This window comes from Nuphar pumila, chromosome 10, assembly GCF_984573655.1.
Source record: "Nuphar pumila chromosome 10, dmNupPumi1.hap1.1, whole genome shotgun sequence".
Classification (NCBI taxonomy): domain Eukaryota; kingdom Viridiplantae; phylum Streptophyta; class Magnoliopsida; order Nymphaeales; family Nymphaeaceae; genus Nuphar; species Nuphar pumila.
In genome coordinates this window covers 102,233,021-102,245,132 of record NC_143258.1, presented here as the reverse complement: position 1 = coordinate 102,245,132, position 12,112 = coordinate 102,233,021, and the positions used below count along the sequence as shown (strand labels likewise).

Below are 12,112 nucleotides of genomic sequence, written 5' to 3'. Positions count from 1 at the left end.
TCTTGCTTTGCTTTTATCGTGGACGAATCGCACTTCAATTACCAAAATTTGCATAACCAATATAAACCATCACTGTCCTGTATAATATACCATACAATCAAAATATGATCTTCAAATCTTTATGCTCTAATGTCGATTTATCACGAGATTATTTTTTTCAATAAACTAGCACAACAATAACAAAGCGACCGGCATTAACAATGCAATCCCTTTTATAATCGGAGTAGGATCTCAAGCTTTATATTTGTCAAAGTCCTACTGAGATCTGACCTGCAGCGTCCTTTGATCGAACCCCTCTTCTTCTCCTCTGCGTTTGCTCATTCCCTTTCTTCGCCAAGAAGAAGAAGAAGAAGAAGAAGAAGAAGAGGGAACGAGGGGAGATTCGTGGTCTTAGGGTTTTTTCTTTTTGGCTTCAGAATGTTCTTCCACATTGTTCTCGAGCGGAACATGCAGCTCCACCCTCGCCACTTCGGCCCCCACCTGCGGGAGAAGCTCGTCTCCAAGCTCATGAAGGACGTCGAGGGCACTTGCAGGTATTTGCGCTCTCTTTCATATTCGGGGGTTTTCATAATTCCTTTCTTGTTTTGTGTTTGATTTGGTGGAATCGGATTTCAGTGGCCGGCACGGCTTTGTGGTGGCGATAACGAATGTGGATAACATTGGGAAGGGTCTAATCCGCGACGGAACGGGCTTCGTCACGTTTCCTGTCAGGTATCAGTGCGTCGTCTTCCGGCCGTTCAAGGGGGAGATTCTGGAAGCTGTCGTTACGATGGTCAATAAGGTGACCTTTGTTATCTAAATGTATAAATTTGAATGTTTTATCATCGGAAAGATTCGGTAATTCGCAACACATAATAGTTGGTAGTGGATGAATGAGTATTGTTTGTTGAATTTGCATGGAATGCATTGGTTCCTGATTTTTCTGTTTGTCTATCTATGCCTGTAGAATAATTAATCTGGGGAGTTTTAATTTTGATGTTGAGATCGTTTGTTAGACTGTTTAGGAATTGAATTACTTCGTTGGTGTTTGGGATCCAGTTCTTGAGCTGAACCTCACCCCTGCAAATTTCGGGAGTTACGGTTACGAACCAAAAATCCTTCTACCTGTCTTTGCAACATAGGTATTTTGGTGCTAACTATGGCTGTTATTCATTTTGTGGGGATGGATGAACTAATGATGCCTAATGGGTGGTTTGGTTTGTGAGCTATCTTCTTTCCATGTGATTTGGTGCCTGAGTATTAGCTGCTTTGTCACCAAAAGAAGCTTGTGAAGACCAAAATGCTGCATAAAACTCATTTTCTTAGCAATCTTCGGTGTTGTTTTTGATGAATAGATAAGTCATAATACCTTCATGTACTTATTTTCACCCTTGATGATGTTAATTTCAATATAATTGTCTTCAGAGAATACAGTCGAAGATGAAGAATACCTATTTTAGCTTAGTGAGAAGTGGTAGCTTTTGATAAGGCTTATAGTGAAGGACATCATATATTGTAAGCTTAAATGTGATGCTCCAATGGACATATTAAGCAGATGATGCTAATTAGCTGAAGTACAGAAAGCACCAGTATTTTGGATGTATAAAAACTTAGGCAAGAGAATAGAAAGACCAAATGTTCTGATGTGTGTAAAGGCATCTTTGTTGAATAAAAATAACCCAGTAACACATTTTATGGCTTATCTTCTGTTGCCTGCTGATACTAGAAATTTTCAGTTTGACTAGTACAAATTGGTACGTATTCATATTTGGGGTCAATGATGCAACTGTATCTATAGTGAGCAGCATAGAATTGCGGAACTTGAATCCTTAAATTTCTGGCTCCAACAAGGCTTTGTGAGGTGTCATATTGTATTCGTAAGATGTAGAATGTTTTTTGGTCACTGATTTTTCTCGACACTGAATGATTTTATCACCAATACTTGGTAGAACTATCTTGCACAACCTGGACATCTGAATGTTTGAAATTTCTTGGAATGAAATGAAATTTTATGTTTTTGTTCTCCGTGAGTTGGATGCATATTGAGTTCTACTTGTTTTTCTTTGTGCCATAAGAAACATGATGTTCTGTTTTACTTCAAGTTTTTGTTCTCCTTTTTTTAATACCTTTTGTGCGTTTGATTCCTTAGAACTCTTTAATTTTGCATTCTGACACTCCATTCTCTACATATTATTGCAATTGAATCTAGTAATCTCAGTCCTATTTTACAGGTGAGCTACAGATATTGATCTTTATCTTATCTGACATCTGTTTGCATTTTCCTTCTTCCAGATTGCTAATCGGCTTCTTGTAACGTATTCAGCTGTTTCACTATGCTATTATATGACATCAATTTAAGGATGATGCTAATTGGCCAGTTATAATTTTGAATTCTTGCAGATGGGTTTCTTTGCAGAAGCTGGGCCTGTCCAAATCTTTGTTTCTAATCATGTAAGCACTTCTTTCTTCAGCATCGTTTGGGAAACCAGCTAACTATTTTGTTGTCTTTTAAAGAACTTTCTCCATATCTTCACCAATTCCTCTATTTCCATATCATCTCAAACTTCTTTGGGTATATAGAGGCTCCTCTTCATCTACTTCTGTTCATAAACTCCATTAAAACTTCACTACTTTCATTAATGAAGCTGCACGTAACACTAGGAAATCAAACACATCATAAAAGAATGCATTTTTTTTGTATGGATAAAAATGCATCATGACAATCCTAATCATATGTAATGACACAAGGTAAGAAATGCATCTCCTGAAAATCACATTGCACAATGCATGTTGGTGTGTGCATCCGTGTATGTGTGAGGCGTGTACCCTCTGATTGTTTTTGGCCATAACAAGTCTAGATGTCAGTATGGAGGTGATAGTATCAAATGTTGTGAGTTCAGTTTATCATTGTAAAACAAAATGGATATCCATCAAGATTTTGTTCATGAAAAGATAGTGACCAAGAAGAACTCCGTAATAAGTAGATATATCTATCTGTGAGAGCTTATATTGCACAAGATATTGGAAATTGGATTTGAAACTATCCTTGGTTCTTAAATGTTGAAAAATTTGCTGATGTATAAACAAGGTTGCAACATGTTTACTCTGTAATGTTTCTGTCTTTCTGGAAATGTTATAGCCAATGTTGTGAAAAGAGTTGAGGGCCTTGAGGCGTAGCGTAGCGCTCCACCAAAAACTAAAGCGAGGCGTAAAGCGTAAGCCTCAAATTTTATTAAACAAAAAAACTTAAAAAAATCCTTTAAAGATATCTATAAAAATTCAACTAATAAAAATTCAGAGTATATTGCAGAATATACGTAATTACATATATATAACTATATATACAATTACTCATAACATATCAGTATAAAGTATGAATTCAACCTTTCACAGAAAAAATCACAGAAGCACAATAACACACATATATATATATATAATATTACATAATAAATAATATTAAACATGCTTTCGGGTTTTTATAGAAAACTTCATAGAAACAAATAAAATTCAGAAATTAACAACTATGCATATATCAACAAAATTAACAAGATTTTTGGCTTTTACAGAAAAAATAATCAACAAAATTAACTACACATGCTTTCACAGAAAAAAACATTCAACTAATAAAACATCAAAAGAATAAAAAGAGGAAGAAGAAGAAGAATGGAGGAAGAACATGGGAAAAGAAGCGGAGGAAGAAAAAATGGGAGGGAGGAAGAAATAGTGGGGGAAGAAGAGGCGAGAAGAAGAAGAAGAACAGAGGAGAAGAAGAAGAAGAACAAGGAAGAAGAGGCGGAGGAAGAAACTGTGCGGGAAGAAAAGGCAGAGGAAGGAGAGGAGAAAAATGAAGAGGGGGAGAAAGAAGAGACGAGAAAGTGAGCAACGAGAGTGGGAAAGAAGTACCTTCTTCTGCTTCTCTTTTTTTTCACTTCTCTTTTTTTCTGCTACTTACATGAGAGACGAGAGAGAGGGAGGATGGAGCAGCAAGAGAGGAGGGAGAGACGAGAGGGAAAGAAGAGATGGGGTTGGGCTCGCCCCAAATTTGGGTCAAATGGGTGCTTTGACCCCCATTTGACCTAAATCAAATGAGGCGCACGCCTCGCTCTGAGGCGTACACCTCATAGCGCATGAGGCGTGCGTCATGGCCTCCATGCGCTATTTAAGTGTGCCTCAAGGCACAAAGGGTCGTACCTCGAGGTGAGGTGCACCTTTTGCCCCTTGAGACACATTTTTAACAATACTAGTTATAGCTGTAATGTAAAAATTGTAGCCATTTGTTACTCATTTTTATTGTAGATGACTTCCTTTGCTGTCAAAATGTTGATTTTTAGTTTCCCATATTCCTTCAAAACCAAATGTTGCTTGTAAAAATTGCAATTTAGAGTCCATTTGTTTTAAAGTGTTGATTACTTCTAATCTGATGTTGTATGTATTTTCCTTGACCTATCTCTCTATTAATTTAGTGGAGGATAAAAGTTCAACAATGCTTGAATGTTTGGCGGCCCTATGTCACCTGGGTACAGGTATGAGTGCAGGTATGGGTATGACACAACAATTTCAAAAAATATGGGTACGAGACATGAATATATATATATATATATATATATATATATATATATATATATATATTCCAAGGCAAGATCCAAATAATAGTTTGTAGGTCTAATGTAGTTTTGGTAAAAGAGGGAGATATTTTAGTAAAAAAGGAGTTAGTGGTATGAAATTTTGAATAAAGGACGGAGGTGTAGGTAAAAAGTTAATAAATGCGGGGGTGTTTGAAAATTTTAAAAAATAATAAAGGAAGGGTGGGTGGGGGTTACGGTAGAAAGGAGAGTCTCCCACCGCCTCCCTCTCTCTCTCTCGGACAGATTCAAAGAAGAAGAATAAGAAGAAGAGGAGGTTGAAGAAGAACCCCCGATCTCTCTCTCTCTCTCGTTTTCCCTGCCCAAACCCCTCTGGTTACCCCTCCCCCCCCCCCCCCCCCCCCTCTCTCTCATTTTCCCCTCCCCCAACCCCTTTGGGTCCCTGGAGCGAGACTAGGTTGAGAGAGAGAGTCGAGGGTTTCGGGAGGGGCGATTATGATTTTTATCTTTTTCTTTTATGAAGTTTGGGTTTGTATTAGACCCGAACTGATCTGATCCAACATAGTGTGGCATACCTGCACTGTGCCGGTACCAGTACTGGTGTCGACCCAAGTACGGCAGCCTACTCATGTCGACGCGTGTTGACGCAGGTACGGCAGCCGATCTGTCGTGTCACGTTGTCATATTGGCCTTGGTTGATTACAATCTAAAAGGCCCCTTTTGTAACCTGGAAAAATAATTGGAAGAAAAGTAGGATAAAGATTTTATGAGGAAAAAGTCAGATGTCCTTACATCTGACTTTTTTCCATAAAACAAAAATTGATAAAAAAAGTCAGATTAAAAAATTGCTGTATAATTAATTGTTACTTATTATGTATTACACAATATATATATATATATATATATATTATATTTATGTTTATATTTATATACATTGTCTATGTATTACTTGGCTGAATTATTCTCTGACTCAGCTGAGTCAAACCATGACTTGGCTGAGTTTTGTTAAGTTCCAAGTCATTCAATATTTTGACCCGGTGAATGGCCGAGTTGAGCTGAGTCACTGAGTTGACTCGGCGAGTTTTTAAACACTGAGTTTTTAAACACTGAGTCACATGAATACAGCTGCTGACATGGGGGATACAACTATTTTTTTATGAAGTTCTCTATATGACTAGTAGATAAGAGGACACAATACGGGGTCCAAAATGGAGTAGCCTTATGAGATAGGAAGACAACATAGATAAAAGAACTTTAGAGAGGATCTCAATTACTAAGTTGCTGATTCGATTATTTCGAAAATAGTTCAAGCTGAGGGACTTTTTTCATGAAGCATTTCCTTTTTGCCTTCTTTGTTCATGAATCTTTACTCATCTCCTTGCATTGAAGGGATATTTAAACATGTTCCTCTATTTGATAATTTCACCTATCCTCTTATGTTTGATTTACTGTCTGCATTGTATATTTACTCATGCTTGTTGATCTCTCTTTGGTTGTGATAGCTGATACCTGACGACATGGAGTTTCAATCTGGTGATATGCCAAATTATATGACTTCAGATGGTTCGGTATGTCTAGTTCTTTGCATGCTTAAAGTTCTATGCACTTTAGAAGTAGTTATCCTTCACACTGGAGGTTACAAGGTTTTGCCTAGCTGATAAAATAATTACAAGCATTGGTCGTGTATGTGACACTTTTAATTCATGCCAGCTAACAACAATGACAGAAATATTTTTTCCTTTAGAATTCTAGTGTTTAGAAATGCTGAGCAAATATAAATTATGATCGCATATCAACATTGCCTTCTACTTTTCTCCCTGGTGACAAAATATGCATTTTGTTTTTTAAATCTCTGCTTTGAACATTTTTTAAAAAAACAAAAAAGACAATCTTGGCTTTCGGTCTTTGTGATTGAAGTGGCAATCCTTTAACCATAAAAATGTATGACAGATATTCTTGACGTGCTTACAACTGTATGGAAATAGTTTTGGAACTGAATTTCTTGTCTCTGCAGGTCAAGATCCAAAAAGATAGTGAAGTGCGGCTGAAGATTATTGGGACACGTGTTGATGCCACTGAAATAGTATGTTATTTAGTTTTCCTGTTCCATAATCAATATGGTAATGGTACCAAAATTTCCTTTTACTTAGGAAGAACTTTTAGGTAATGTTAAGTTAGTTCTTACAGTGTTGTCACGTGTATTGTTTGGAAGAAATCTTGCTGCCAGATAACTGATTTAAATGGTAAAATGATGAAAGCCATGCCCTTTCTGTATGCAATATCAACATCTTAGTTTCTGTTCTGCTTATCAAAGTCTGTGCTAGGGGTGCAAACGGGTCGGATATGGGCTAGATCATGCAAGACCCACTCTGATTTTGAGTTGCATGCTATAGATTTTTATCAGAGTTGGATGTGAATGATATATGATGAGGTAGGGTTGAATCAGGATCTGAAATATATATGGTTATATTGAATCCAGTAAAAACATGATTGGATTTTGTTCAAATCAGAACATAGATCCAACATAAAATACTGATGTAAATCCCATGCGAGCACAAAATTAATCTAATTAAGCATATCCAAGTCTGATCTAAAAGAACATTGAGATATTATCTTAAAGATCCATATCTGAAAATAATATATCATATTTGAATTGAATTACAAATGCAATCTGTTTGCACCCTTAGTCAGTCATGTTTTTGCAATTGGGGCACTACCTTTTGTTCATCATGTCTCTTGAAAGTATGATATATAGCTCTTGATTTCTTAATTATCCATTAATTTTTGCAATGTGTGCAAGTCTAATGTCTACTAGCTAGTTTTTCAATTGAGACTGCAGAATATGATTACTTAAAAGCTAAATAAGTTACAGTTACTCTTTGGTCTGTGGGAAGTTCCCAATCGGCTTTTACATCTATTATTTGTGGTATCTACTTTTGTAAACACTAAACGGCCAGCATGGTGATAGCTAAGTCAGGATGCATGCTTCAATGCTGCTGTCTGGTTGGAAGTAGAAATATTGAAAATTTAAACTTTTTGCCTTTCATATCTCAGTTCATACACCCTTGTGCACACCAATATTCTAGTTGTCAAGAAATGTTGTTTGCAGAGAAATAGTGCTTGTTAGCCAAGACAAAGAAAATGTACAAACAAAACTGGAATTTTAGATGAGGACATTGAAGAAAAATAAATAAAGAATTAATACAACAAAAACAAAATATATAGATTGTAATTTTAGTGATGAAGCTAGTGAAAAGAAAAAATGTCATAAAAGCCATGTCACATAGGTGCAGGTGCGGGTGCAGCGATGTGGCACTTTAAAAAAACTTGGGTGTCGGGGTGCTGGAGGGTATATATATATAAATTTTTTAACAGTTTAGGACTTGAAATCAGATCTGAACTCAGATCTAGATCTGAATTACTTGAAATCAGATCTGGACCCAGATTCAAATCTGATTTAATCGAGTCAGACCTGAACCCAAACCCAGATCATTGAATGAGACCTGAACCCAGGTCTCGTTTCATGTCAGTTTAGGATTTGGAATTAGATCTGATTTAATCGAATAAGACCTGAACCCAAACCCAAACCCAAATCATTGAATGAGATCTAGGTCCAAACCCAGGTTTCGTTTCATTCAGCCAGAGAACCAAACCGACACTTGGCCCTGCAGAGCCAGGTGTTTATGTTAAGTCAACCAAAAAGACACCTCGCCCTGCACGGCCAGGCTTTAGTAACAAAACACGAGAGAGAGAGAGAGAGAGAGAGAGAGAGAGAGAGAGAGAGAGAGAGAGAGAGAGAGAGAGAGAGTTCTTTTTCCGTTTTTTGGTGAGCCATGTGAGAACCTATGCAAAGTGTTAAGAAGCCTTTTGCGTTGTTATTACACAGGTGATAGTATTCTCTTTTCCACCAATAGCATTGCCTTCTGCAACTAGAGAACCTTCATTCTACACAATTCAACTTCTGTTCTGTATTTGCATGTTATCTTGGCCGTCTTTTTTTCCAGACCACAGATAGGTAGCTCAGTGATTAGGGTCACTTTGTATATCTTCTATAAATGTAGGTGTGCCTCCCAACTGCCAAGGGGTTGGCATTTTGGCATCATACATGCATATGGTTGGAAGCTAATTGAAAGCCTTAGGGGTTTCTACTTGTTTGAACACGAGTATGTAGGGAAAACTGGATGATCTGGTTCTTTTGCTTAAGAGGGAACAATCTGGATAATGTTGTGGAAGATTTTGTTTTTAGTGGGAACTGTGTATCATTATATCTTCCCTTTCAGGCATTTATGTGGAAACTTTATCAGTTTATTTTTGAATTACATGTAGGGTGCATTTAAGTAAAAGGGAAATTGGTGGTAAAAGTGTATTCTCATTAATGAGGGTTCTAAATATGGGCGTTATAATTGTGAGGTACTCTGGGCCTTGCAGTATCCAAAATATCAGTTTGCCACTTGTATAGGTGGTAACCCTAGACACCTTGAAAAGCTCATATTTGTCCAGCTTTTAAGAATTAAAGGAACTGACATAATTCTTTCCGTTTCAAGCATTCATGAACATGGTCACACGAGAATTCTGTAAAAAATTCTCGCCTAAGCCTATTGTTTGTAATTTAGTTATTAAAAGTTCTGAATGATTTGGAGAAACACGGTTGCTGAACTAATGTGCTAACTTGAACTCTGTAACTCATCCATATGCTTTCTTACCATCTGATATAAGGTTTTCCACAAACTAAGGTATTCCTCAAAACTAAGTATCCTTGCGAAGAATTAGCTTCAAGGAGGGCCTGATGATGCCTATTCTAGGATGGATTATGATATATCCCTATAGTGGTTTTAGCTGAAAGTCATAACTTGTCATATAATTCCTTTTGGTAATCTCCAAAGAAAAGTAATTGCGCAACTGTGAAGTGAGGTTGATAAAAGGGTGCTGCAATTCTTCTCTTTCCACTTGTTAAGTTGTAGTGTTCTTCTTGCTTCCAAAATCCTTTTCGTTGGTTCCCTTTTCCACTGCATGCATGGCAGACCAACCATATTTTCCTCATTGACCTTTGCACATGTTAGAGTTGGCATGTTACTAATTTGCAAATATGTGCAGACCATATATGCAGGCTTTTCATAATTTTTTTGCACATAATGACAGAATTTGGAGACGTAGCTTTTTACTTGTTAGTTAACTATATGGAGGAGATACATCAGAATGTGCCTAGGAGTCAAACCAATAAATAAAAGATAAAATAAAGTGAATGTCATTTAAGATGGTTTGGACATGTTGCACCAAGGCCTATTATGTCTCTTGTGAAAAAGGTGACATGATACAAGTAGAAGGAACTAGGCAAAGATTGAGACAACTGAGGTCTTGGAAGAAGGCAGTCAGATGCGACATAAACAATTATAAAGTGTCTGAAATTGTAGCTCTAGATAGACAGGAATGAAAAAAAGAAAATAGGACTCACAAAACCAACCCCATGTAGTTGGGATAAGGCTTGATGATGATGATTAGTTAACCATATGGAGGAAACACAACAATAGGATTCGCTAGGAAAAGATCTTTTTCCATCATTTTCATGTATAACAACACTGTCTGCGGATACTTCACTTTGCATGTGTCCCAGTTGACATGACATGACACCACTCACATGACCAGACAACACAATACTCGTGAGCAATGTCAAATCCTTCTTGATTATAGACAACACCATGTCCTTACAAATTTTCTCTTTTTATGATCTTGATCCTTTATTTTAATGTGCTTTTTTCCTTTTAAAATTTGTCAGGACATGTTTTAATTTTTAACTTAGATTTTTTATTTAATGGATTTATTATTTGATGGTGTATAATCATATTGGCTTAGCATTATTGATCAATAATTTCCACTTAAAAGAAAATATTCATGCTTTATTGCTTTTGATTAAGATTTCCTAATGCATATAAGAATATGTACATCACATATGGCTGTCTGCCTGCGTCCTAGTCTTACTGATCTCCCGTATTGTACCAATCATGTTTTCTCGTGTCCATATCCATGCATCCATCACTTTTGTTGCTAGATAGCTGCATTGGTATTGAGAAGAAGAGACTCATGTAACCATTTGTGATCATCAACAGCAACCATGTGTATCTGTTAGCATGCTTGCTTTTATTTGATACTATTGTTTTGTATGATTTATGTTACCATTAGTTTGTTTTTTCTTATTTGAACTCTTGATCTGATACCTGGTCATGTAATTGCAGTTCTGTATTGGTACTATTAAGGATGACTTTTTGGGCGTCATTAATGATCCAGGCGCAACAGCATAGATGTAAGCTGTAGAATAGCTGTTGATGCCGGTGAACTGCCACTGGGGTGTGATCTGCATTTAAAACATGCTTGTACTGGTGTTTAGAATGTAAATTTGCTTAGTGTTGCTCGCTTATATGAAAGTTGGATGATGAGTTTGCAGTAAAATGGTTCCGCGGTTCCCCAATTAAGTTAATCACTGCATTATTATAAATAAGCAATAAATGGTGTCTCTCTTCGAATCTTATGCAGTGCTTGTCTTTGTGTAAGCATATGCCTACAACCATCAAGTTTAGATTTGAATCTGGTTGTATGTGATGAATAAGGTTCTTCTAATTACTGCCTATACTTTATGCTAATTTCATTCCAGTAAAACTGCATGCAGTGATGGTTTGATAAATAAAAAACAAACAAGGAGCTGAAAAGTGAAAACCCTCCACAAACTGCTGAAACAGAAAGGAAAACATATATAATTCTACAGAAATCTACGTCACCAATTCATTTGAAGGTCAGAACACCCTCCACAAACTGATCAAAATGAAAGGAAAGCATACTACAGAAAACCTGCATCACCAATTCGTTTGTTTTATGCCTGAAATTTTTCTGTCATTAAAAAATCCTCCACAAATTGACCAAAAAGAAATTTGAAATATGAAGGCAAATTAAGATGATAGGGAGACAACCTAGACAGGTATTGGGAGGATCGATCACCTGCCACTTTCTGTTGATTCTGCAGTTGTTTTTTTATGATGAAGGAAAACCCTCACTGAGAACCGGGTCACTTATGAGCCCGAGCCCGCTTTCCTGTAAGGTAAAACTCTGGGTTGAGGACACGACCACCAAGCCTTACGTGCCCTATTGGAAAGATTGATCACCTGCCACTTTCTGTTGATTCTGCAGTTGATATTTGTTTTTTTATAATGAAGGAAAACCCTCACCGAGAACCGGGTCACTTAATGGGCCTGCCCCCTGCGAGGTAAAACTTTGGGTTGCCCTCACCGACCACCCAGCCTTACATACCCCAACTGTGATAAAACAACGGCAGCCCTCATTGAGCCAGCGGGATTTGATCTTGGGCATTCAGTTTAACAGAAGATTTGGTTTTGTTATTTCCACCTGCAGCACTGAAAGGATTAGTCTAGTCATAGATTGCTCATCTCTAGCTAGATTTCTGCAATTTCTCAAGGACCTAAAACAATAACAATATGCAGTAGAAACACAAGTACAAATCAAAATGGGATAAATGATGGTATTGGGTTTGCCTTATAAGGCAG

The 12,112-nt window shown here is 37.0% G+C and overlaps 1 protein-coding gene across 1 annotated transcript; it reads left to right on the top strand.

Annotated features, from left to right (window-relative positions):
• Positions 1–257: 257 nt before the first annotated feature.
• LOC149827660 (DNA-directed RNA polymerase II subunit RPB7) lies at positions 258–11,000 on the top strand. Its single transcript, XM_090018200.1, has 6 exons — positions 258–533; positions 616–781; positions 2,380–2,430; positions 6,065–6,130; positions 6,577–6,645; positions 10,793–11,000. Exons 1-6 carry the CDS (start codon positions 418–420, stop codon positions 10,856–10,858), a joined length of 534 nt encoding a protein of 177 aa, XP_089874326.1. The 5' UTR covers positions 258–417; the 3' UTR covers positions 10,859–11,000.
• Positions 11,001–12,112: the final 1,112 nt, after the last annotated feature.